This window comes from Trichosurus vulpecula, chromosome 1, assembly GCF_011100635.1.
Source record: "Trichosurus vulpecula isolate mTriVul1 chromosome 1, mTriVul1.pri, whole genome shotgun sequence".
Lineage (NCBI taxonomy): Eukaryota > Metazoa > Chordata > Mammalia > Diprotodontia > Phalangeridae > Trichosurus > Trichosurus vulpecula.
In genome coordinates, this window is record NC_050573.1 from 77,994,856 (window position 1) to 78,021,963 (window position 27,108).

Consider the following 27,108-nt stretch of genomic DNA (forward strand, 5'->3'; position numbering starts at 1 on the left):
TTGTTTTTCAAATCCTCAAATTTTTATTGATGCCTTTTTTTCTTTTTAAATATCGTCATCACTTGCCAGTGATTCCCTGTTCCCAAATAGAACAAATATAAAAAATGAGGGGAAGGAAAGCAAATGAATACAATAGCCATGTTCGAAATTGTATGCTGCATTCTGTGCCTGTAGTCTACCACCTCTCTGCTGAGGGAGAGGAAACATTCACATTCTTTATCATCACTCCTCTGAGGGCATGGCTGGACAGAGATCAGCTAATATTCACAGCCATGAACACGAAAAAATTCTGAAAACCTTTCCAGTTCATTTCGAAATTCCAAAAGAGCTACATCCGATATTTCTGGCCACTTGATGATGAAGGTATCCATGCTTAAGGCATAGCTGTAGCTGTTAAAACAAGAAGAAAGGGGTGTAGGGTGTTGAGGAAAGGGAAGAAGGAGGGTATGCTTCTTCATTTTGTCCAATGGGAGAGACCTGTGTATTGCAGATTTGAGGTCTGAGTAGCTGGCTAGATAGGGACTCAGACCATGGTCTAAAAACCCCTACCTTAATGCCAGCTCTGTCTCACATCCCAAGTCCCACCATTCTTCACATAGGGGACCCTGAGATTAGAAGTAGGACAAGGTCTCTGCAGTGGGCTAGGGATCCTTCCTTCAATCCCCACACCTAACAAGCAAGGCAGTCTCTAAAACTTACTCATCTCTGGTCTTCCACAGATCTGATGACTGGCCCATGATTAAATATGTCTCATTGACCTTCAGCCCAAGGGCACGGAAACACATTATGTGGGAGACAAATATTTTGTTTGTGTTGAGAACTCCAGAGTCTGTACCTGTAGGGTAGAGAAATGAGCAAGTTTCCTTAGCTTCTATATGGAAGTTGGAAAATGTCAGGATTAGGGTCGGGTTAAGGGCTGAAGAAGAGGCTGAACTTTCTTCTGAGAAGGGAAGTTGCAGTTGGGGGAACTGGGCTCAGAGGATGAGGAAGGAGAATCTACCATCAACTACAAGCCCTCTCAAGAACTTTGGGATAAGGGATTTCCAGGCTGTCAAGATGGTGGGAGGATGAGGAGAAGGAGGATGAGGAGATAGAGGAGTAGAAGGAGGGAGAGGGAGGGAGAAGGAGGAGGAGGAGGAAGAGGAGGGAAAAGCCTAAGATTTGGAGGCAGAAAAGCTCAATCTGTTACTTAACATCAGTGAGACCATTGGACAAGTCTCCTAACCTTTCTGAGTCTTTTTCGTCAATTGTAAAATTCAGTAATGGCTTCAATGGCTCTCTATTGCCTCCAGAATAAAAGAGAGAATCTCCTATTTGGCTCTGAAAGCTCTTCCTAACCTGGCTCCTCCAGACTTTTTTGGTTTTCTTGTACCTTGCTCCCGTTCACGAAATCTGCTCCAGCAACATCGGCCTCTTGGTCGTTCCTTTCCCAAGACACTCCATCTCCCAGCTTCGAGCTTTTGCTCTAGCTCTCCCCCATGCCTGGACATTCCTTCCTCTTTCTCTCTGCCCCTTGGCATCCCTGGCTGCCTTCAGGTCTCAGCTAAGGTCTCCCCTTCTGCAAGAAGCCTTGTCTAGTCCTCCTTAATCTTAGTACCTTCCCTCTACAATTACCCCCAATTAACTGTTTGTATGTCGTCTTCTCCACGAGACTGTGAGTTCCACGAGAGCAGGGAATGTTTACTTCCCTTTCTTTGTATCCCCAGCAATTAGCATAGTGTCTAGCACATAGTAGGTACTTGATAAATGCTTGTTAACAGACTAAAATGAGGGGGTTGGGCTAGATAATCTGTAAGGTCCCTTCCAGCTCTGCATTCCATGATCCTAAAATGAAGAGGGGCTGATGACATCTTGGACATAGGTGACATAAAAACCCAGTGTCTTTGGGGAGACTCATCGATGTGATTCTTTTGCCTGTTGCAGATTAACATTTCCCCCTCTTGTTGGGCCAATCTCATCTCTGTTGCTGAACATGCAGGGAGCCTAGCATGTTCCCCTCTTAACCCTTTCTCTGCCCTTCCCCGACCTGTGAGACTGGACACAGTCTCGAACTCACCACTTTTGATGACTTCTAGAATTTTCATGGTGTAGTAGACATAGGTGTCAAGCTGCTCCAGTTCCGCCAAGTGGGCCTTGTAGACTGATTGGAAAACGAGGCCATCTAGCTCTGATATGTAGGGACCCACTCCTATCTCTTGCCCACCCTTATCCCTCATGGGGTCTTGGATTCCATCCAGCCCTGCCTCTCAAAGGTGCTCATCTCTGAGGACATAAGACATGTTGGTCCCACCATAAGGTATAGGAGGGGCCTTGGCACTCACCAAAGTCAACTCCTGGCCGACAAGCTATGATCTGAAGTTCCTTCTGGTTGATGTCATTGTGGTTACTGGTTAGGGTGGGGCACTTTTCTGGGTGCATTAGAGAGAATGGAGCCCAAGGAAAGACAAACAGATAGAAGGAAGGACAGAGGATTGGGCAGACAGACGAATGGATAGACAGTTGGACAATCAAAAACTCTTCTAGACTCCTTCACTCCTTTCCTCTATTTTTTAATCCCCCTTGCTCATAAAACAAAAACAACCCCCCAAACTTTGTCACTCTCTGTCTTCCCCTACCTCTCCAATAATAGCTTTCATATATCGCTTTAAGGTTTGAAAAATACTTTACAAATGTCTCATTTTATCCTCAAAACAACCCTGGGAGGTAGGTGTTATTATCTGCATTTTATAGATGAAACAGAGGCAAATAGAGGTATAGTGACTTGCACAGGGTCACAAAGCTACTAAGTGTCTGAGGCTTGATTTGAATTCAGGTCTTTCTGGCTCTATGTTCAACCCTCTAACCACTGTGCCATCTACGTGTCTCCAAATGACTGTATCCCAGACTCCTTTCCAGCTTTATGATTTAGAGAGCCCTTTAAATGTTGTAAAGTGTTGACCTGTTCCTGATCCCATACAGCCCCTCAATAAACTGCCTGTCAGAGAGCATCTCTCGAAATTACTTCTTGCATCTTTAGAGGCCCCTACAGAACTCAACTTGTAACTGGGGCCTCCGAGGCTGAGCAGGGTGGGAACAGCTCCTTGTGCCTACCCAGCTCTCCTCCATGCCCATTGGCCCAGATGGACCAGAGCCCCAGCTCACCTTCAGCGCACCGGCACACGTCTTTGTGGCAGATCCTTCTCATGAGCACAGAGTCCCCCGGCAAATTGTAGAAGGCACTGCATCTCTCCTCTGCCATTTCCCCATGGGTAAGCCAAGAAACAAGGGAGCTTAAAGCCAAGGGCCCTTCAGGGTCCTGAGGCTTTCTCACAAGCAGGGACCTCCACTGGCCTGAACTGATTTGGATGAGACTGGTCCCAGGTGGCAAAATGATAGAGCAGCTCATTTGTGGTGCCCTGCACCATACCCCAACCCCACTGAGTCTCCTGTGCCAGCTTCTGGTATCCAGGGAATAGCTAAGTTTCTCAGCTTCCCACCCCTTACAGTATGTGTTTCTAGCTTTCCCATTCCAAAGGGGGCTTGGCCTTTGAATGATTCCCCATCCTGGGACCTGGGGGATTCCTGCTCCCCATGCCCCAGGGATGCAGACTGTGGCTCTGACCTGGGCTGCCTAGAATTCTCAGATCCTACTCAAATACTATCTGAGGGACCAGGGGGCATCTGGTGCTTCCCTTGGCTCTGCCCCTTCCAAATGTTCCCTCCTTAGCTTTGCTCTGGATATTTTTGTAGCCTCCTAGGTCTAGCTCATCTCCTTTTCCCCAAGTCTTAGTCACCAATCCTACTCATTTTGGCTCCTACTGACCAGGCTCATAGTAGTTGATGATGGTCACAGGAGCAGCTTGCAAGAGTTCTGTCTTAAGTAGCCGATGAATGCGGAAGCTAAGCACAGTGTTCATTTGGTTGGAGAGCTGGGAGAGGGGTCAGACAGGCTTCTGATCAGGTACTGACCATGGCAGACATTCCCTCATGGGAGGTGTTGACCATAGGAGACAATGACCATGGGGAACTCTAACTGCAGGGGATGCTGATCATGAGAGATACTACTTCTGGGTACATTGACTATAGAGATGCTAACCAGGGGAGTGCTGACCAAGGAACATTGGACATTGGGAGGTATTTGCTGGAAGGGATCAGCCCAGAGATGGCAATCATGAAGCATTTGAGGAAGAAGACCTGTCTGGGAAGGGTGGACTCCATAAATCTGTGTCTAGCACCAAAAGGGTCCCTGGTGCTTTAGCTAGAGAAATCACCATTGCCTTCACATATTCTAATGTGTAAATGGGTACAGATTGGCAGAAAGGTGCATATCTGTGTGCCAACTCTCTCTGTGTGCTCATGGGTATGGGTCACAGGGAGTTGCATGTATCGGCTCCCCATGTACCAATGGAAGCCTAGGGAAGAGGGATATCTGGGGTGTCTGTTCCTGAGTGCCTTCCCTCTGAGATTACCCCTAATTTATCCTGTATATATCTTGTTTGTCTCCCACCATTATATTGTGAGCTCCTTGAAAGCAGGGACTGTTGTTTGTTTGTTTTTCTTCCTATTCCTAGCACTTAGCACATAGTAGGCACTTAATAAGTGTCATGGGTGCACTTAATAAATGCTAATTGACTGATTTCACCCATTAATGGTCACAAACCAGAGGGAGCTATGTGTTAATGGACGTAAGTCTGAGAAAGTTACTGGGTCGCTGAGTATCAGTTCCTGTATGTGCTAATGAGTGTGAGCCAAAGGGAGCCATATATTGGTGCACCTTCTGCATGTCCTAATGGATTTTGGGGATCAGCTCTTCAACATGCCTTGGGAATGCTAGTGGGCACATGCCTATGTTTGGGCTGACTCTCAGTTCCCAGGTGGCTTGGACTGTTCTGGCCTCACCTTTTCCAGGTAGAGAATGACGGAGCTATTACTGGAGCTGGTCTTAGTCTCATACTGGAAGGCATACATCTCAATGTTACTTGTAAGCTGAAATAGAGGAATGAGGATATCGGGGACTTGTAACATCACAGATTCAGGGACACTGGGGACTAAGATGACATCTGATCTGGGACGTCAGAACTCAGAGAGTTAAAGATCTGGAGGTACCAGAGATTTGGAATGTTGATAATTTGGGCACAATGGGTGATTTGGGACAACAGGGAAGTTGGAAGACTGGAGACTTAGGGATGTCAGGAACTCAAGGCCTCTGACACATTAGAAATTTGGAAGGTTGGAAACTCGGGGACTAAGAGATATGGGAGATATTGAGGGTGTCAAGGATTTAGATGCTGGGAACTCAGAGACTTGGGAGACTCAGGAATGTTGAGGTTCTAGGCAAAGCCCCTAGGCTCTGAAGGAGAGGGCATCGATGCCCATCAGGATTGAGAGGATGTATCTGTTCACTTGCAAGACCTGACCCCTCTTCCCAGACTGGGGAGAACAGCTTCCCCAAACCCATTTGACAAATGGGAAAGTTGAGGCAGAGATATCCTCTTTGGAAGTGCTATTGTGCAGTGGGAATGGGTCCAAGGGATAGGAATCAGGAGGCCCAGGGTCTGGTCTTGGTCCTGCCTCCAAGGTGATATGTGACATTGGGCAAGAGAAGGTTCTCTCTGGGCCTCGGTTTCTTTTTCTGTAGAACTGGGACTATATACTGCTTGGTTTATTGTTTCTCTCCTCAGCAACTACTGGGAGGTACCAGAAGAAGAAAGCTTTAGGCACAAACCCTTCTGGAGGGTTTGTCACCCTTCTGGATGGGGCCAATTTCTGATTAGTTGTCATTCTATGTACAACTAAGGACCCCCACCCTCCCCTCACTTCTGTCTCTGAATCACCTGCTTTAGGTCACCTTCATCAGGAGAGAAGCCAGTCAACAGTGACACCTCCAGGATGGTCATTGTGGCATCTTGGGGCCCTGTGTACCTGAAGGTAGAGTGCTACCTGGGTGAGGTAGAGGGCTTGGGCAACTTGGGAGTGTCTGGGGGATGGGACCTTGATATCAGAAAGGATTCCTGCCAAGTCTGAGGACCTGATACTGTGGAACAACCAGCCACAGACAGGTCAAAAGGCACCACAGGGGAGGCCTCCCAGCACAGGATGTAAGAGTTACACCCAGCTTAGACAGTCTATCAGATTCAGAGGTGCGGGGCTTCCAGTGCCAAGGGGCTTGAGCACTGTGGTGGGACAGGATAGATCATGATTTTTTTGGAGGGAGAGGAAATCTGGATATCTCACAAAGGTAGATAGAGATGAGGGTACCTTGCCTCGATCTTCAGATGATAGGTCTCTCCCTCCTTTCTCTCTGTGGAAACACCCATGAAAGAAGCCTGGGGAGGAGCTGAGACCCCAGGGGTATTTGTGTGTTCACCCCTGGGAACCAGTGGGAGATATCTTCGGATATGTTGAAACTCTCCCCAGGAAGAGGTTGGGTGGCTGCTCCCCTCAGGAATGGTGTGGGGGGGAATGTCAGGCTTATCAAAGACATGGGGAGGCCTCCCTCCTTCAGGAAGGCCCTGGAAGTGTTGGGGGAGGGGGCTCACCATCAGGATGCAGGGTTACATTCAGATGATAAGGGTGACAAGAGCTCTTTTGGCTGTTTGGGAGTTTGTGGTAGATGGTCAGGACCTGGGCCAGTGGGAAGATGAGAGAGGAGGGAGAATGAGAGGAGCCAGGGCATCCAGTTCAGTAGTCAACCCTCCCATTGGTTGGGCCTTTTCTCTGGGCAGGACAAGCGTAGTGGTGGAAGGGTACTCCTATCTCCCATTCCTAGAGTTGCAGTGATGTCCCCATGAAAGTGGCAGACTCCACCTATCCACCTATGTGCTAATTGACAAGGGAAGGGAGCTCCTGAGGGCAGAAGAAGACTGATAACTGGCGGGGGCAGGGGGGGGGGGTTGGCAGGGAATCAGAAGGGACTCAGGCACCCAAATGAATGGGAGAAGAACACTTCTTAAGGGCAAGGGAAGGGGGTTTATCCCAGGCTGAGGATAGGGGACAGGCGTCTAAGGAGGAGACAGATTCCTGGGGGCTCAGGCCAGAAGGGGTAGGCTTGGGACCAGACTCATGCAAGCATAAGGGAGACTCTAGGGGAGCAGGAACATCCCAGCTTTACTTCCCATACAACAATATCTTGACCTTGAACCCAGAGGAAGAATGCATAGACTCACAGAGAGGGTGCCTTTCCCAGTGCCACTAGCTTGGATGATGATGTCATCCTGGGCTGAGAACTGAAGGCAAAATAACAGAATGTCAGAGTTAGGCAGAAACCTTAGAGACGACCTAGTCTAATCGTCCTCTTACCCCACGCTATCCACTCAAAATATAGAAGTCGTTAGGTGAGGAGGCCAGGAATCCAGGCTGCAGGAACAGGGGGGGTCTGGCCACAAGGAAGCCTAAGCCTTTCTCTGATGTACCTTTTGAGAGCGGAGCTGGTAAGCATTAGTCTGATCAATGTTCCACTCCACAGTGAATGCCCGCGTAGGGACAGTGATCTGGACCTGGATATCAGAGATACCACCAACAGAGATGGTCTGTTGGTACCGGATGAGGGCCTCGAGTGCCACCACTGTGGTCTGTGGAAGAAAAGAGAGAGCTGATCATTTTCTGTGGCCCGGGCCAGCTGCCCCTGGCGGTACCCTCCACCTTAGTCACCTGAGTGCTTTGGAAGCCACCACCAAGCTCCCGTTGCTCAATGAGCCACTTGGTGATGGCGTGTATATCTTCATGCCGACCAAGGTGTAGCTTCTGCAGGAGAGCATACGCTGTGGCCTCCACAGTATACAGTGACTTCTTGTTATTTTTCACCGTCCAGTGGCTCTTATCTAAGAAAGAGGCTTAACTGGTTATCTACCCAGCCTGGATGGTCCCTGGGCCAGCTTAAGAGTCAGGGATCCTGTGGTCTTGGGTAAGGGTTTCAAATCCTATTTCTGATGCTTACTACCCATGTGACCCTGGGCAAAGAATCCAACTTCTCTGGGTCTCAGTTTCCTCATCTGTAAAATGAGGGAATTAGTATCACTGATCTCGAAGGACCTTTCCTATCCTTAACATCCATGATTCTATTTTCCTATGATTTCTCTGGTTCTCTGATTATCAGTAATAAGGGAATTAGACTCAATGAAATTTATCATTTTATGACTTCTCTGGGCCTCAGTTTCTTTATCAGAGAGCCTCTTGCCCTCCCAATCTCTTCCTGGGCTTCAGAAGTCACAGAGGATCACAGCATCTGAGCTGAAAGACCTGGGAGGTCATCTAATACAAATATACCCGGACAGAATCCCCTCTATACAACTGATGAAAATTCTCTGCCTTAGTTTCCTCATCTATAAAATGGAAAGGTTGGACTATGTGATCTACCTTTCTAGCTCTAAATCTAATGATCTCTAACAGGTGCTCATAGAACCTCTGCCTGAAGAGTGGTTGCTGAGGGATAGAGGGAGAACACTTGGATCACTGCTGATGAGGAGAAGACATTTTCATAGGAATATTCTGCAGACCACTTAGATAGAAGGAAGAAATGGAAGATAACTTTGAGAAACAGATCACAAACTCTGCAGGGAAACATATACTGCAGTGATGGTGAACTTTCATCTGCTGAACCCCTCTCTGCCAAAAGAAAGCAGCTGATAAACTTGTCCATTCTTGGTCATTAAGTCATTTGTTGTTTTGTTGTTCAGTCATTTTCAGTTGTGTCTGACTCTTTGTGACCCCATTTGGGGTTTTCTTGGCAGAAATACTGGAATAGTTTTCCATTTCCTTCGCCAGCTCATTTTACAGATGAGGAAACTGAGGCAAACAGGGTTAAGTGACTTGCCCGTGGTCACATAGCTATTAAGTGTCTGAGGCCAGATTTGAACTCAGGTCTTCCTGACTCTAGGGCTGGTGCTCTGCATAGGCCAGGGCAAAAATCTTAATGAGAATTTCATCCTCCAAGAAATGGAGGAAACTGCCCCTTGTAGACTTAATTTTGACCAACATGAAGAAAGTTACTGCTGAATAGAAAAAAATGGGACCCTGGGGTGGGGAATGGGAGAGGAGGGAGAGACAGGTGACTGGCTATTCCATCACAGAGTTCATGATAGAAGGAAGAGAGGAAAGCCAGGCACAGCAAGACACGCACCCTGGATTATTTGGAGAGTGGATTCCAAAGCGTCCAGACAAAGGATAGGCAGAATCCAATTGGCCTAATATTTTGCAGGAGAAATTAGCCCAAGAGGGCTCAGAAGCTCTCAGGGATGAAATCCTCAAAACATGTGTAGATATAAGAAGGAAAAAGGGAAGCTGCCCCAAGACAACAATACAACAACAGCTTAGAGCATTACATTGTCTTGGTAGAGGTAGGTGGTGACACACAACCCTGTTATCCCATGGGGTAGCTTTGCATGTCCAGACTCACCTGGTGATGCAAAATTGTCCAGACGGTCATTAGCCCGGGGGCTGTCCACAAGGGCCAAGGCATAGGAGGCAATGGCCACACTGAATACTGTTTTCAGGCTTGGCAGCTGCTGCTCAAGGAAGGTGCCAGCCCTCTGGATACTGGCGCCCACATCCTGTGGGGTACAGTGGTCAGAAGGGCCTGGCATTGGCCCTGCTGAACCAGGATCCAGTTCCAGCCCCAGTACCTCCCATCAGCCTTAGCCCCGGTGCCTCCCAGTAGTGCCAGGACCCCACCACCCAGGGCACAGAAAAGACCACAGGCTCCTATGTCTCCCCCAGGCTCCATTGTGTTTCCCTGTGCCGGTGACAGTGCCTCCTACCAGCTCCTCAGAGGTACATAGAATCTTGCCTTCCTTCAGGGCAATCAGCACCAAAGCTGTCAGAGAAACTTTGGCCTCCGAACCCCAATAACCACCCTGCAGATGTGGGAAGAACCACAACAGCTGGAAACCACTAGGCTCAGTTTGGGAGGCCTTCCTAAATTGTTGACATTGATCTCCCTAAGTCAAGTGGGGCAGGGGGCAGAAAGGAGAACCTAAGACCATACATATTTAGAAGGTTAGAGTCTGGTTGGAAGTATGAGATTGAGGTACACCTGATCTGAGTTCCCAAGTCTCGCATTCAGAGTCACAGAATAGATTAGGGCTCTAGTGCAATGTTTTCATTTCACAGATGGGGAAACTGAGGCCCATAGAGGAGAAATGACTTGCTCATTATCATACAGCAGATTGGTGACAGAGTTAGACTCCAACCTGGGACTCCCAATTCTCAGCCCAAGGCTCTCTTCACTGACATGCTGCTTTCTCTCAGGTGTCATTCTCTGGTCCATATCTGAGTCCTAAGCATGCTAAGTTTCAAGTAGGAGGACCTGGGTTTGACTCTTCGCTCCTTTACTTTCAGCCTGTGTGTTCTTGTGTGAGTCACTTAATCTGAGCTTTCTTGTATGAGAAATAAGAAAGTTGGACTAGCTGACCCCTAAGGGTCTTCTCAGCTATACTACCAATTTTCCTGGAATCCCTGACCAAACCAGACCACAAACACCAAGGGCCTGGGGACCTCTTTCTCTGTCTCTCTCTTCCACACAGAGCTGGACACACAGTGGAGGGCTCCCCATCTCTTCCCAGACCAAGGTTTGCCTTGGGCTCTCCCCATTATCCTGTGTATAGCTTGATTTGCATATATTTGCTTCCACGTTGTCCTCTCCCATTAGATTGTAAGCCCCTTGAGGGCATGGATTGTCCTTTGCCTCTTTTTGCATCTACAACACTTAGTGCTGTGTGAGCACATAGTAGGCACTTAAATGTTTATTGAATTAAACTGTACCAGTCTCCAAAATTGACATCCAAGACTGGGGCAAAGACAGGGCTAAATTGAGGAGGAAAGGAGGCTGCCTCAGTGGGCAATGGGTCAAGAGAAGCTATTGTCCCTCTGGGCCCTCCTAACTGCCTTCCTGCTCCATTGTGTCCTCAGGGCCCAGGTGCCTACCTGCATGGACTTCACAATAACTGGGGCTTTTTCCTGGAAGCTCCCATCCTCTTCCTGTCTCTCCATAATGAGCCACTTGGCACTGCTACACAGAACGTCTGTGTCTATTCCAGCCTTGGTCATCGACTTAGAGGCCATAGCAAAGACCCTGAATACGTAGCTGGTGAGCCTGCAGAATGGAGGAGGCACAGAAGCATGCCCATGGAGTAGACAGGAAAGCCACGGGGCAGAGGTACTGTTCCATTGGACTCACTGGAGACGGTGAGGAGCAAGCCCAGTGCCCAGACAGTGCTTATGTTTCTGGAGCTTCCACTCTGTGACCTCCACTTCTTTTTCTACGTCTTTAGGGCTCTCCTCCAGGGAGCCCTTCCTGAGCCCTCCAGTCTAGGCTGATTTCCACCCATGAGCCTTGACAGCCAGACTTAGAGATCCCTGAGGGGATGACTTCTATCACGAGCCTTTCTTTCTCCACTGGGGACTTCCTCCCCAAGACCACCATTTGGGGAAGAACCTTATCCATGATTCCCTTCCCTCTCACCTGCATTCCACCTACTTCCTGACTGCTGCATGTGAAGGTATTCTTCCTGTGCTGCTTTATGAACTGTCTTCCCCCACTAGAATATAAGCTCCTTGAGGACAGGAACTATCTTACTTGCTTCTATTTATACACTTGGCACATAGCACAATGCTTAGCATTTAGAAAATAGTAGATGTTTTATCTATCTATCTTTCTCTTGTCTGGACTCTGAGGTCAGGGTCTGGGTCTGCTCCTCCCTCCCTGCCTCCGAAGGTGAGTGGGCTCCAGAGGGATGTCAATAAATATTTCTAGTTGTCATATTTAATCCCCCTCTGAGTTTGCCAGGGAAAGTATTATTGAGAAACTGAGGCCTCATACAGTGAGTTAACACAGCAGAGTTGGCAGTAGAACCCATATCTCCCAACTCCCAGACTTGGACTCTTGCACTAGTGTGGGAGCATCCACAGACACCAGAGGGGCTGTGCCCCTGGGTCTTCTGGTGTTGATCTCACCTACAATACACCAAGTTTTTGAAGGAGGTACGTCTACACATGTTGGAGTGAAAGAAGGGGATTCCTGCATTGCCCTGAGAGAAATGTGCCCTGCTGGTTCTCTGACCACAGGGTAGACACTCGAACAGGGACATTGCAATCCTTCAAAAACAGGGTGTGCATGTGTACGTGTGCATGTGTGCGTACATGTGTGTGTGTGTGTGAAATAATTGGGGGAGAACATTGGCCTGGGGGCCAGCAACAACGGCCTTCTCACCATGTGCTCCCGGGGCTCTCACGGTGGATGTGGAAGGTACCATTTGAATTCCGGTGAGCCAGCATTCGAGCATAACCTGGTAGAAAGACAGCGAAGCGTCAGCCTCAGGTACCGCATCCCAGTGAAACCTCAGGGGGTATCAGTGTTCAAGTGTGACAAAGTTAGGAGGGTCAGTGTCTCTGGGTATAACCGAATGTGGCAGGGGATGGAGCTTCAGTACCTGCATCCTGTTTTAACATGGAGGAATGGTGTCAGCGGTTGACTGTAACTTAGGGAGAGTATTGGTGTTTAAGTGAATCTCAGAGATTGACAACACCCAAAGGAAACTTGGGGAAGGGGTCAGTGTCTGAATGTAAGTCAGGGGAAGTTGCCACTGCATGGTGTCATCTGGGGCATGTTCCATCCCAGCAGGACTAAGTAGCTAGGTGTCACATCCAAGGGAAGGGGCATTACAAGGTACATCTAGAGGAGTTTCAGTGTCTGAGTGTAACTTGGGAAGAATGGACGTTGATATGCAATTTATGATTAGGAGTTAGTGTCCCATTTATACTGTATGTATCTTGCATGCACAATTTTTTGTTATGTTGCCTCCCCTATTAGAATATAAGCTCCTAGAACCAGGAGAACATTATACACAGTAACAGCAACACGGTATGTACAATGATCAGCTATGACAGACTTAAGTCTTCTCAGCAATGCCATGATCTAAGACAGCTCCAAAAGACTCAGGATGAAAAATGCTGTCCACATTCAGAGAAAGAACTATGGAGACTGAATATGGACTGAAGCAGACTATTTTCACTTTTTGTTTTTGTGGTTTTCCCCTTTTGTTCTGTTTCTTCTTTTACAACATGACTAATGTGGAAATATGTTTAACATGATTGCACACGTATAACCTCTGTTAGACTGCTTGCTGTCTTGGAGAGGAGAGGGAGGGAGGAAGGGAGAAAAATTTGGAACTCAGAATCTTATTAAAAATAATGTTGAAAACTATCTTTCTGTGTAATTAGAAAAAATACTATTTAAAAAAACATACAATATAAGCTCCTTGAGGGCAGGGCCTTGGTTTTTGCCTTTCTTGGTATTCTTAGCATTTAGCACAGCAACAGACACCTAGCAGGCACTTTAATGTTTGTCAACTGACCAAAAAAATCAGTCAAGTAACAACTCTGTGTGTGTGTGTGTGTGTGTGTGTGTGTGTGTGTGTGTGTGAATTAGGGGCTGTGTGTGAATGTCCAAGTTTGAATTGGGGAAATGATCCGTGTCTGGGTGTAGATGGAGGGGGACCATCAGTATAGTATGTAAGTGAAGAAATGCCCCGCCCTGGGTATACTTGTGCAAGGCAATGATTCTACTATAACTTGAGGACTTCAGAGTTAATGTCTGTGGGTTAGAATGGCCCAGGGAAACACATCCCCAGGCTGGGAGGAGCTAACAGCCTCCTCCCCTTCACACATACACTTACCAGTCACAATGTTATCCATCACCTGGTTTCTCCGCTCCACCCCAACTTGGCTCCACTGCCCCGTGGCATCCAGGTATTGAGTTAGGATGACCAAAAGAGCCAAAGAGCTCAGGGTCTGCTCAGGGCAGCCAGTTGGTATTTTCAGCAACTTGTGCAATTCAGAAGGTGTTAGGGCTCCGAGGATGGGCTCACCAAGAATGTCTCCTTGAAAAAAAGAGGGGTGAGATACCGTCATCATGAGAGTAGTCCATTTATGCCCCATCCCCCTCGGGCTCAGGAAAAGCTGGCTCCCACCTGCAGCCCAGCTGTCCCACTTCTACAGGGATGGGCTTGCTCTCATTACCTTGTACACTGACAAACACTTCTGCTTTCGTGCCAGGCACCATGTTCTCAAAGACCCTTCTCATCACATTTTCCTTCTGGGTGAGACCTGGGCAGAAATGAATTTCCGATGGTCCCCTAGTTCCAGTAGCCCTTCCAGATGAGGTGATCAGAGTTCCTGGAGGGTCAGACTGCCGCAGAGGCAATTGGGGCTGGTGCGACACGGCTTAGTGGGCTGGCTAGATTATCTCATGAGCAAGGCCTCTAGTTCCATCCCCAGTGCTCCAACCTGGTGGCCTTCAGACCTCCAGGCACACCCCCACACCTGCACCCTGTGGATCCCTGGAGCTTTTCCACCCCTCCCAGGCCAGTGCTCTCACAGACCTTTAGGATCCAATAGTAGGCTGTAAGAGGATCTCTCTATCTGTCCTTCTGCCTGTAGTCAAAAGAATCCAAGAATGTAAAAGGGAACTTAAAAATCATTTAGTCCAATTCCTCACCCATTTTACAGTTGGGGTAAGTGAATACCAGAGAGATAAAGAGAGCTCGCAGGGTCCAGTGGGATATTTGTTGGGTATGGAAGCAGATGACCTGAGTTCAAATCCCCAGCTCTGCCATTTACGGGTGTATGACCTCAAGCAAGTCATTTGATACCTCTTGGCCTCATTTTCCTAATGACAATGTTAATGATAATAATAACATTTATATTGTGCTTGTAACACATTTTACATACATTATCTCATTTGATTCTCATAGCAATCCTGGGAGGGAGATGTTATTATAATCTTCATATTACAGATAAGGGAACTGGGACTAAGAAATGTTAAGTGGCTTGCCTAGGGACACACAACCAGAAAATAAGTTCTGAAGTAGAATTTGAACTCAGGTCTTCCTGACTCTTGTCTAGCACTCTTTGGACTGTACCACATTCTCTCCTATCTGTAAAATTTGGAACTGGCCTAGATATGCTCCAAGATTCCTTCCAACCTGGAAAACTATGATGCTGCTGTTGTAACATCCTTGGTTCTCGAAGAGAACCAATGACATCAGGAAGGCGATGTCTTGACTTGCAAGTGAATTGGATTCGAGGGAGGCAGAGCTATAAGTCATCAGCCTCACTCTCTCCTCCAGAGCCATCGGAGTCCAGTGGTAAGACATAGGTCAGGACAACTAGTGATGACCCCCTCTGCCAATACGATTTACCCAAGATCTCACAGTTAAAAAACTGGCTTTTCAGAGAAGACCTTTCAGCCCCAAGCCTAATGATTTCTCCATTGTACCATACCTTGTGGAGAAAATTTTATCATTTTAAAAGGTAAAAGTACTTCTTGAAATGTGAAGTGAAGTGGGTCTTAATAATAATGAACACAGAGAACAAGAGTACTTCTCTGTGGCTCCACTTTTTTGAGTCCCCTCCTCTTCCTGGATGTTGGGCACAAGGCTTGCCTACTGTGGTAAGGCCTGTTCTGCCCACAGCAGATGTGGGGCTTAAGCTCCTTTCCCCCGCTGCCCCCTCAGCACTGGCCAAGGCACTCCCACTAGAGTCTGGTGAGCTGGCCCTTGTCCCCATGAGGAGCCTTAGTTATCTTCATGGGTATATGCATCTTGTCTCCCCATTGTAGTGAGACCCAGGAGGGTCTCACTCTTTTGTCTTCATTTTTCTGGCAGCACCCAGAATATATTCCAATCGATAACCATTGCTCCAGTTTATTACGGGAGAGAGGCTTATCTATTCTGATAACTTCTTTGCTTCCTCAGTATAAACCAACTTAGCCTGACAATTTCTGCTCCAATTTTTCCTGTCAGGAAAACTGTGTCCATCAAAGGCACAGGCTCATCTCAGGTGTTTGGTGGCATCTACTCCCTCTGCTTCCATCAGGTGTTTTCTGTCCTACATGGGCACCAGCCTTGGGGGATCAAGTCCTGGCTCCCCTACTTATATGGGGAGTGATCTGTAAAATGGAGATCATTTTATTTACTCCACCTGATGGGGGTATTGTGAGCAAAGGGCTCTGCATGAGAAAATAGGAGTTATTCTGAGGGTACCTATCTTGAGGGCCAAAGGTCAGCTGAACGTTATCAAAGTGACTCAAGCAAGAAGGGACTTGGAAAAGTTAAAACAACATCTAGAGTGACATGAGAGGCCAGCAGCAATGCCGCCTGGGGTGGGTGGGGGGATATCTCTGCATCTCCCCAACACCCCCTCCTCCTATCCACTCTCACCCTCAAGGGGTTCAGTTACCCGGACAAAGAGTGTCTTCTTCACTTGGTCCCAGACACCGGACCCCTCAACCTTGACTTCCACATCAATGTTGCCTGGCTCTACGGGTAGCACGGTGAATGATACCACCCTCGAGGAGGCTGGAGGCACGGAGATTCTCTGGAAGAAGGGCTGGGTCATGCTGGCCTTACTACACAGAGCCTTCTTGTAGGGAAACTCTACACGAACCTGGGTGGGAAAGGAATAGGGCAGAGACTGTCACGACAAACAAGGGGACCCAGGTACCTGTTCATGGGGAGCCACCTAATAGCTCCATTGCCTCCTCAGGAGAATGAGGGAGAACCTGGAACCTGTCCCCACATCAGCCCACATTAAAGGTCCTAGGCTCATAGAATAATTATTAGCGCTGTAAGGCTCTTCTGGAGATTCAACCTACTCATTTTACAGATCAATTAATTCATCAGCGAGCATTTATTAGGTGCTTGGGCACCGTTAGGAGCTGGAGTTACAAAGACAGAAGTGAAACAATCCCTGCCCTCGAGGAGCTTACATTCTACAACAGTTACATGTATGAATATATATAAAATATCAATAAAGTAAATGTGAAGGGACGGGGTTGGGGGTGGGGAAAGGGAGGCACTGGCAGCTGGGAAGATCAGGAAATGATTTGTGTAGGATGTGGCAATTGAATGAAGCCTTGAAAGAAATTAGGGATTCTAAGAGGCAGAGGTGAGAAAGGAACGCATTCCAGACTTGGAGGGGAGCCTCCAAGGAAAGAAGAGATGGATGGCGTGTCTGTTCTGTATGGAGAATAACAAGGACAGTTTGGTTGGATCAGAGTCTGTGGAAGGGGGTGATGTGGAATAAGCCTGGAAAGGTAGGTTGAGGCCAGATCATCAAGAGACTTCAATGATAAAGAGAGGAGTTGGAAGTTTGTTTGCATTTTGAGCTCAGGTTTTTCCAACTCTAGGCCTAGAGTTCCACCCAATGAGCAACCTAGCTGTGATTTTATTGGTATAGAAAATTGCCAATCCACTGTGTCACCTAGTTTCCTACCCTGCCCTGGCTGTTAATTGTCTCCCATGAACCCAGAGAGCTTTCTCAGCATCCCCCTGCACCTTGGGAATCAGGCCAAGCACATCCCATGGGGTTGGCCCAGAAATGTCTGGCTGACTGATGGTGGATGCATGAGAATGCATACCTATTGTAAAGGGAGGTCACAACATCACATCTAGTCCACGGCCTAGTCACTGCTCACAGATCACTCAGGGCTCACTCGTGGCTCCCCCCATGGCTTGTAGCTCACCAAAGCTCACTCATAGTTCATTCAGAGCTTGCTACTGACTCACTCAAAGCTCCCACTGATAGCTCACCCGGGCAGTTCTTTTCTGGTAGTTGTACAGCACGGCTTGGATTTGGACCTGCTCATTCCTGACCACAGAGAAGGGCAACTTCAGGTCCACAAAAAACGTCTTCCTGACTGTCATCTCTAGGGTTTCGGAGATGCAAACACCTGACACAAAAACAGACAGGTGAAAGGGTAGAAGTTTATAAATTGGAGGGGACCGATTTGGTATTGTTGGAACCAGTAGGTCTTGCACTGCTGACATGCCCAGGATTGAGGCCCCATGTAACGTGGGGCTGGACAATCACTGAGACCTTCGGATGTGGGGCAGAGAGGACTCACCTTTGCCCTTATGGAGGCTCACGGCCATGATTTGCCAAGTGGTGATGGAATCAGGCAGGGGCGTGTGGATGGTCATAGCTGCGAGACTAAGGGATGAGGTCGGGACACCTCCATTAGAGCCACAGTCACTGTCCTAAGGCCAATCAATTGTTTAAGGATTCTAGTTACTGTCTGGCATTGGTCCCTATCAAGGGCTTATGGCCACTTTCCCACAATCAAATCCCATAGTCTTTACCCCTGTATTTCAGTTGACATCCTTGGATCACTTTCCCGGGGATCAAGGTCTTTGTCTTTGTCTTTCAGGCACAGTCACTGTTTTGTGTTAATAGTTGTTATCCTGAGTTCACACACACTATCCGGCTTTGGTCCTAAGACATTGGGGGAAGGGACCCTGGGGAGACTTGGTATTACCTTGAGCCCCGAGCAGGGTCACTGGGCAAAGTGACCTTTCTCCAGAGCCAGCTCTCAGGGAAGGCTGTACGCACTGGCAAGTCTGAGTCTTCCGAGAACCACAGGTCTGGGTCATCATCTTCGTCAACTGTGGGATATGTGCATAGGGTGCCCCTGTCAGAACTTTACCTGATCCCTGCCTTGCCCTCTCCCTACTTCCTCCTCCTTGGCTCTCTCCTTACCTGTCCCCAGCAGCAGCCTCTCTGCTTCGGCCTCCTGGTCCAGCTTTGCCCCATGGTTACAGCACTGTAGAAAAGCGGCCTTACAAGCTGGGCCATGGCGTACCCAGGGGACCCGGTCCTCACAAGAGAGTCCGATAGGCCCCTCCCGAAACCCAGCCTCACAGCAGCGTCTCTCCAGCTGTACCCTGAATTCATTCACTGCATGAGGAGGGAAGCGAGGGGAGGGTCCTGAGCCCATATGGGCCAAGAACATAGAAGCTCCTCTTTTTCCTTTCCCAGTCATCACCTTTACCCTTTCCCAAATAGTTCTTCAAGGTTTAGGGGCTCAGGGTTTGGAAATTAGAGGTTCAGTACTTTAGGGATACCAAGATTTGGGATATATGGGTTCAAGCAGCAGCCACCAAAAAATATGATTCTGACCTTTTTGTTTCTTCTTTTCTATAATCTTCAGGGACCTGCGTTTGCGTGAGGAGGAGGAAGAACTCTGGGGGCATCGCCAGTCTAGAAGGGGAGGAAGGTCCTTTGAATTGTGTGCCAGGACATCTGGTCATTTCAACCTGGACCTCCTATCCCAAAGCCTGAGTGGAGCTCACTGGCTGGAGATGGGTGACCAGATTTTTCCTTTGCCCCTAACCTACCTTCCTACCCTCATTATGGCCAAAGACTCTTTTGGTGATAAAACTCTCTTTCCAGCTCCTTCTTCTGGCTCCCTCGACTGGGCCTCCTTCATAGCCACCTTCATAATCACAGAACCTTGAACCAGAAGAATTTTAGCCACCATCTAGCATAATCCTCCTATAGCTGGGGAAACTGAGGCCCATGCTGGAGAAAGTAGAGCCAAGATTTGAATCCATAGTCTGTGTTTCTAAATCCAGTGCTCTTTACACTGTATCCAATGACTCCCGGAGGGCCCCTTCCCCACCCCTCCTTGGCATCCTCTGACTGCTCTCTGACCGCCGTCTCCCTCTCCTACCTTCACTAGCCCCTGTGCTCATCCCAACGTTGGTCGTGAGGTCCACACCAGCATCCGTAAAAACACCCAGGTTGTCTCTCCCACTTCCAGCAGTGCAGCCAATGTCTCGAGTCTCCACCACATCCCAGACCTGTGGACCGCCAAGGAGGACCTTAAGCTGGGTCGTCCCAGGCCAAGCCCAGTAGCAATAGGATCTGGACTTCTTTGTGTGACCGCACCTTCTTCTGGGAAAGCTTGTGCTTGCTGTTTAGGGCATAAATGGCCTTGTCCACAGCAACCAGACCCACCAGGGCGTGAGGGTCACCAGTCAGCGCAAGGTCCACCGGCTCACTGGGTTCAAATACTCCTTCATCAGCTGAATCCTTCAGGCCTATCCGAAGCTGGATGGGCATGGGTAGGTAAGGAGAAGTTGAGGCACAGAGGGTTAGGAATGTGGTTCCCCTGCTGCTTTCCTGGGTGTGTATAGGGCCCATCTGTTCCTCTCCTCACCAGCCCCCAGTGCTCCCCCTGAGACCATGCTCATAAAGGTCCCTGCCCACTGTAATCTATCCCACTGTTCTCTGCTCCTCTGATCCCTCTAAATTCTCCTTGTCTTTCAAGGTACAGCTTCAGTCTCACCTCCTCCCAGAAGCCTTCCTTGATCACTCCAACCCAGACTGATCTTTTCTATCTCAGATCTCAGGACTTTCATGGCCTGGACACTTAGCATTCTGGGAAGAAGAGAGAGGGCACTGGAGCCAGCGGGGTTGGGGAACAGGTGTGGAGGAGGGAAGGCAGGCTATGACTCACAGTGCCCATGCATGTATCCTTCACATCAATCCAGATGGAGTCAGCCACGAGCTCTGGACTAGAGCCTGGGAGGATGTAATAGGCCAGGATGCGGAAGGACGGCAGTAGTTCTGGGCTCACAGGGATCATGGAAGACGTTACAATGCCCCCTATGCTTTTGCTCTCAATCTGGGCATGTGCAATCTGCCCTTTGCTCAACAACTTAGCAAAGGGGAGAAAAGGAGGGGAAGCACAGTGAGTAGTGGCTCTGGAAAGGGGTGGCAGAGCCAGGTACCAAGACCCCCTCTAAGGTCCCCCTCCTCCTCCCTGGGTGCTGATGATTGACATCAGGGAAGATGAAGAAGGGCCCTGGGCTGCCTGAAGGCTCTTCCCTCATACCCCTCCTCACCAGGATGGTGAAGTGTGTGATTCTGTCTTTGGTGTCCTGATTCTTGTGCTTTGTATTGAGGCTCAGCTGAAGGTTTTTTCCCACCTCAGTTTCCAGGGTGTTGACCTCAATGTGTAGAAAGTTTCCAGAGTTTTTCTGAGTCTTATAGGCCTGGATTGTCAATTCTGCAGAGGCCTGTTCATGGGGCTGCAGCTGCTCATTCTTTGTCTCCACCTGGGGAGAGTTGGGTTAGGTGTCGGAATATAGCCATCCCTTCCAGCAGCAGTCCCTTCCCAGGTTGTATGTCCCTTCTGACCTCTATTCCACCTTCAACCCCAGGGCACTGGGCTCTGTGTCCTTACTCGAATGAACAGTCTCTCCAAGTCGGCCGCAGTGTTAAGGGTCAAGAAGCCAAGCCCCTCGGCTGAAGTCTGGACCCTGTTGCCTTCACATTGCACATGAACCCCAGATGCTGGAGATCCATCAGGACTGGTGACTGAGACCTGTGAGTAGGGTTGGGAAGGGGGAAGAGGAAGGGCAGATATTGCTGCTTGGCCCTAATATCAGGTAGAATAGAGGGTAATCTCTGTCTGGGAAGTGGAGAGAGTATCTGTCCTAGGGAGGGAAAGTCTTTGTTCTGGTGAAGAGTCTCTATTCTGAGAGGAAGTGACTGTCCTAGGAAAGAGTGGGGGTTCTGTCCTGTGGGGGAAGGGCCTTTGTCCTTGGAGAAGGAGTCTCTGTCTTGGCAGGGGTGAGGGGCTGGGGGTAGGGTGGGACAGGGAAGGTAAGTCTCTGTCCTAAGATAGGTTGGGCTCTCTATCCCGAAGGATGTCTGCAGCCTTTGGTGGCTCCTTACCCCAAAGTGGAAGGGCATTCCAGGCTTGAAATAATGGGGTGTTCTGGTGAATCTGATGTTATAGGGACTCCGGACTATTTTCACCCCTGAGTTCTCAGCCTGGACCATTTCACCCGCTGTGCAAACAAAGAAGCCTCTGAGGAGATCAGGCCCCAGGAGCCTAGGGAAGTTCTGATCTGCCCCGCTCCTCACTTGTGGAGAAGACATTAAGCCTTTAGACCCATTTTACAGATGAGGAAACTGAGGTTTTAGAATGCTGAATTATTTGTTATGCCCAACCCAGTTCCTTCCTCCTCCCTTTCCCACCGCCCTTCTTCTGACCCAGTTTAGGAGAACTAAGAGGGATGCACTAGTGGAAAAATGTAAGAGGGTCACCCACCAGAGGAGAATACAGTGACATTGACAAAAATTGAACCCCCCAGGAGATCGTTGAGGTCCTGGAACTGAGAAGTCAGGGTGGCCTTGCTGAGGGAAGCATGTCCTTGGCCTTCAGAGATCTGATTCAGGAAGAAGAGGAGAAGAAAAACTGTGAAAGGAAAGGGGAGCCTCAGAAGAGGGTGGCGATTAGAGGGGGGGTCAATGCCGACCTTCACTCTCTGCAGTGAGTCCTGGATGGTGATCCAATTAGAGTCCAGTTTCATCCCAAAAATGGCCAGAGCGTGTCCATCGACAGGCTTCTTGAACATGTACCTAGAGGCCCAGACAAGGTTGTCTCACTGGTTCTGAAGTATCCTCACACAACTTCACAGAGCTGCCAAGACCCCCGTTCTCACTTTTCTAGCCCACTGGTTCTGCAGCATCAGCCATAGAAATTGTGTGTGGAGAGGATATCCCCATCCTTACTTTTCCCAAGTGCCTCAGAAGCCAAATGCTTGAGATTTCTCCCAGGTTTCTTTGCAGAAGAGGCTGGGGAATACCTGGTTCCAGTCCTAAGTGCCTCTCTATCCCTGTTTCTGATTCCCTTACTCATGTAAGGCATCTCTCTACTTCTGTCTGAGTATGAGGGGTGGCAATGCTCACCTGGCCTTGATATCAATTCCCAAGGTCATGTCATTAAGGTAGAAGAAGGTCTTATTGGGGACCAACTGGACCTCAAAGGGTGGGAGCACTAAGTAAGGAGAGAGTTTGGAGTGGATAAGGAGGTGAGCTTCAAAGGAGAGGAGGACCTGGAGCCTAGAGTCCAGAGCCCCAGCCCAGAAACCCAGAACCCAAGTTCCCTGAGTCCAACAGCTAGAACTTCAGAACCCTAGACCACATGTCTAATGTTGGTAGCATGGCCCAAGGTGGCTTACCATATTCCTTCACATCAAAGGATACACTGTATGGCTTCTGGGGCCCAGTCTGGTATCGGGCCTCAATGGTCCAAGTTCCAAAACTGAAGCAATAAAATCACAATCTAGACCCAGTGGGTAGTCAACCTCCAGACTTCCCTCCCCACCTCCCCCACATCCCACTTTGGGAAGGCCTCGCACAGATGGGAGAAGGGAGAGGAAGAGGAGGTTGAGGGAGGAGCTTTGGGGGCAGGGAGCAGAGAAGGGGATACCTGACCAATTCAGGGAGATGGAAGGAACCCACAAAGAAACCACTCTCCTCCCCTAAGTTCTGGCTGATGACAGAGATGCCTTGAGGGTTCTGGGGGGAAAAGAGAAGAGTCAGGGGATACTCAAGCCCTGCTTCCCACTCCTAGGACACACTTCCCAGGGTCTCCCTATCTCTGTTGGGATGCCCAAGACCCAGTTCTCATGACCCATAAGAAACAACCTTAATGTCAATGGTGAATGGTCTCATCACTGGGTCTAGTCCGTGGTTCACTGTGAATACCCTGTATTGAACTGGGAGGGAAACAAACATATGTTGCAGAGTCCAGATATCTCAGCAGTGGGAAAAGTCAGAGCCCAGAGACCCTAGGCAGTGAGGAAAACTAGAGATCAAAGACCCTGGTCATTGATTGATTGAGAGCCAGGGCCCAGAGACCTTAAGCACTTAGGGGGAGCTGGAGCCCAGAGATTCCGGGTAATGGAGAGAGAAAGGGGAACCCTCTGGGCAAAGCCACAAGCTAGAAGTCAGCCTTCCTCCTCTGTCCCTCCCAGGCATTGGGACCCACCCAGTTGCTCAGGGGTGTAGATGGTCTTGTCCGTCTGGATGAAGATATAGCCAGCATGTGGGGCAACCAAGATTGTTTTCATCAGAGAGAAGGTCTTTGAGGAGGCTTTGAGGACCACATACTGCTTCCCTGGACGTGGAGGGAAGACTACGCTTTCAGGGATCTGGGAAGAACATGTCTCAAACTCAGTACCTTTCCTCCAAACCTGCTCCTCCCACTGACTTCCCTGGTTCTATGTGGGGCACTGCCATTTATCCAACATCCCAACTTTAGGCTTATCTTTGACTTCTTCCTTTCCTTTCTCTAAGATCCAATCAGTTACCAAGTCCTGTCCATCCCACTTCTGTTAACATGGCTCACAAATATTTCTGCTTTTTCTGCTTTGTCAGCCCAGCACATTAGGAAATGTAAGTGATGGAGAAACAAATGGTAATTGGATTTTTTTTTTGATGAAGAGATTGAAAGATGACCTTTCTTTAAGGTTCCTTTGTGGTCCCTTCTGACTCTAAATCTGTGGTGCTGTGATTTGGTTCCTATCTTGTAGAGGATAAGTCTATGCTGCTCTGTCTAATTTCTCTTTCAGACTTCAATCTCTTTAGCTCATACATTCCTTGTTTTGTTAATTTAAGTATATATATGTATATATGTATATATATACATGTATATATATACATATATATTATAAATAACCTCATACACATCCATGATTCTTCTGCATGAAGGTAGTCATGACACCCCCCTACTTAAAACTCTCCCTATTCTCTCAAATAAAGTTCCAGCTCTTCTGCCTGACATCTCAGTCCTAGCCAATCTTTCCTAGCCTGTCTTTCCAACCATGGCTCATATTACTCTTCCAAGAACATTCAGCCAAAAAAGCCTTCTTTTGATCCCCACTCCATATGCCACGTGCTTTCCCCCTTCTGCACTTTTGCTCAGGCTTTTTCCTATGCCTGGATTGCCCTCCCTCTTTTTTTGCAGGGGGGAAGGCAGGGTAGTTGGGGTTAAGTGACTTGCCCAAAGCCTAGTCAAAAGCTAGTAAGCACGTCAAGTGTCTGAGTCTGGATTTGAACTCAGGTCCTCCTGACTCCAGAGCCGGTGCTCTACTCACTGTGTCACCTGGCTGCCCCTGTACCCCCCTCTTAGGCAGCAAGCTGAATAGAGCACCAGGCCCAGAGTTTGAATCCAGCCTTAGATACTAGCTGTGAGACCCTGGGCAAGTCACTTAACCATGGCTTGCCTCAGTTTCCTCACCTGTAAAATAGGGATAATAACATTTACCTCCCAGGGTTGTTGTGAGGATCCAATGAGATAATATTTGTCAAGTACCTGGCACATAGTAAACTCTGTCTAAATGTGAGCTATTATTATTATTTCACCTTAAATTCCTGCCCTACATAATAACTCTAAGGAATCTTTTCCTGATTCTCTGCTCCTGTACTTGCTTAGTTCCCCGTTAAGGACTCACAGCCTTTTGTGTGCTTCTTTCCAGTGCACCAACCATGTAAAATTGTCAATAGCTTTGTTCATTTCTGTGCCTTATCCTCCTATGGCACTGTAAGTTTCATGAGGACAGGGACCGGGCCTTAAGTTTTATGGTTTCTTGTGTGCCCAGTACAGTGCTCTGCATACAGGGGGAAGATGTCTAAATGACTGGACAAGAGAACCCCAGCCACTTGGTCCCCACCTACTGAGCGCTCAGAGGAGTGGAAGCCAAGGATGGACCCTGAGAAGGGCCTCTGAAGGAGGAGACAGAGCACTTGCTTTAAGGATCCTTGCTCTGGTCAGAGGAAAGAGATAGAGTCTTTAGACCCTGGAAAGTCAGAGGTCCCTTGCCTCCAAACTGCATGACTTCCTAGAATCATGGGCTCTAGGTTCAAACCTCACACTTACGAAGTTCCTCTTAGGGTCTAACCCAAACCACCTTTAATCCTGAGACTTGGTGTTCCAGGATTGACCGGAGCAATAGAGTTGCTGTCTTGCGATCTCTACCAACCCCAACCCCACAACACGGCATACCAAACTACACCATACCACAAAACACACACACCGTCACAGAAGCCAAGTTCATATACTTGTTGTCTGGGGAGAGTGTGAGCGACGTGTCATACAACAACTTCCTCTCTAGGGGAAAGTCCCAAATGGTGAGAAACACTTCAAGGGGTTCGACCAGGGGCTGCTCAGGATCCTGATGCACCTGGAGCATGATGTTCTCTGGGCCCCCCACCCATAGAACTCGAGGGGCCACCAGGAGGTACCTGTACCAGGAGATATACCAAAAAGGATGTCCAGGGACACAGTAGAAAAGGCCACTGTTGTGCAGAGGGAGAAACAAGAACGATTATACTCAAAGATGCTGAGGAGACCCCTATAGCTAGACCTACAGAAGAAAGCCCTCCAAGAAAACCCACATGGAAGTCACAGAACCTCAGAGCTTAAAGGGCCCTCAGAGGCTGTGGGATCCCACCCACACCTGCACAAGAAACACTGAGAAGTGTGCAGAGGGAAAGAAATACGATGGTGAGAATACATCGACATGTAGAGCGAATAAATCACAAGAAGAGAAATACTCCAAAGACCCTTGGGAACAGGTTGACAGAAAAAGAGACAGTTGTAGCCAGAGGGACACACGCTGAAATGAACAGGAGGAGACACATCCCGTCCCCTCCCCTACTCACAGAGGGTCGCAGTGGGCAAGAGGGAGACCTAGAAGGAGAAGCAGTTGTGACAAGCCCAGGATTCTGGGGGCTTCCATGGCAAAGACTGGCAAAGTGATGATGGAAAAAGTGGGCTGGTATACTTGGGGCTGCTGCCCTTTGGTTATTTGTTTTGGCTCTACCTGCAGACCAAGTTAATTACCAACTGAACTGAGAAGGTTTCCCATAAACCCCGTGGGATAGTGGGCTGTTTCCTCCATTCCCAGCCCCAGTAAAAGCCCTCTTCCTAGGTCCTCCCCTATCAGCTGATTCTTGTTCCCGAAATGATTTTCTTGGGTCTGGAAAAGTCTAGACTGTGATTCCCTTCCCCCTATCCTACCCAAGGGGAAAGGCTGTTCTAATGGCCAAGACCTCATGATGAGGTCAGAGTGGGGAGAGCTGGTTCATCAAATGTGAAAGAATTCACTTAGACCTTTTCTGTAGCCATTGGGAGCTTTATTGATGCAAAAGCAGTGGGCCTGGGATTTAGAAGGAGCTAAACAAAGGCCCTGATGTAGGGAAGGAAACAGACTTATATAGACCAAAAGCTATACAGCCTGTAGGATGATTTTAGGGTTTCTTATGGGGGCTGGAGATTTAGGCATAGGATAAGGACACAGGTAGAGGACAATCAATGACACAAGATAAGGGAGACCGGAAATTTTATGACCCCAGATAGGTGAGAAAAACAATTCCATGGCCCAGGGTAATGGGAAGTTTGGTGGTATTTCAAGATAAGGGGAGGAGACTTTAGAGTGCCAGGGAGAGAGAAACTCATCCCTTAGGGCACCTTTGTATCAAGAGACTTTAAGGTAT

At 48.5% G+C, this 27,108-nt stretch overlaps 1 protein-coding gene across 2 annotated transcripts; it reads right to left on the bottom strand.

Annotated features, from left to right (window-relative positions):
- LOC118834691 (venom factor-like) lies at positions 1–26,387 on the bottom strand. Of its 2 annotated transcripts, XM_036742131.1 has the most exons (41): positions 26,275–26,387; positions 25,647–25,854; positions 23,600–23,762; positions 23,257–23,327; positions 23,039–23,127; positions 22,788–22,870; positions 22,516–22,603; positions 22,083–22,185; positions 21,875–21,992; positions 21,496–21,611; positions 21,002–21,142; positions 20,661–20,873; positions 20,273–20,473; positions 19,702–19,863; positions 19,484–19,613; positions 18,931–19,011; positions 18,511–18,708; positions 18,290–18,416; positions 17,879–17,964; positions 17,565–17,704; positions 16,213–16,419; positions 14,355–14,406; positions 13,993–14,079; positions 13,650–13,853; positions 12,185–12,260; positions 10,900–11,068; positions 9,735–9,830; positions 9,374–9,527; positions 7,630–7,799; positions 7,392–7,550; positions 7,146–7,205; positions 6,519–6,603; positions 6,238–6,280; positions 5,814–5,901; positions 4,879–4,965; positions 3,803–3,908; positions 3,142–3,231; positions 2,322–2,408; positions 2,057–2,140; positions 700–835; positions 1–390 (listed from the first exon to the last, which is right to left on the bottom strand). In XM_036742131.1, the coding sequence occupies exons 1-41, from the start codon at positions 26,349–26,351 to the stop codon at positions 258–260; spliced, it is 4,968 nt and encodes a 1,655-aa protein (XP_036598026.1). In that variant the 5' UTR covers positions 26,352–26,387; the 3' UTR covers positions 1–257. The 2 variants fall into 2 exon arrangements, with proteins under 2 accessions (XP_036598026.1, XP_036598027.1); XM_036742132.1 differs by lacking the exon at positions 26,275–26,387 and having other exon boundaries at positions 23,600–23,728; positions 25,647–25,718.
- Between the last annotated feature and the right edge of the window lie 721 nt (positions 26,388–27,108).

What these genes read in the sequence shown, in the direction of transcription:
- LOC118834691 (XM_036742131.1), bottom strand. Translation starts at nt 26,351, where the DNA reads ATGGAAGCCCCCAGAATCCTGGGCTTGTCACAACTGCTTCTCCTTCTA. An exon ending in GAGCACAGGGGCTAGTGAAG is followed by an intron (nt 19,012 to 19,483) that starts GTAGGAGAGGGA and finishes CTCCCCTTCTAG; the next exon opens with ACTGGCGATGCCCCCAGAGT. An exon ending in TGTAACCCTGCATCCTGATG is followed by an intron (nt 6,281 to 6,518) that starts GTGAGCCCCCTC and finishes GTGTTTCCACAG; the next exon opens with AGAGAAAGGAGGGAGAGACC.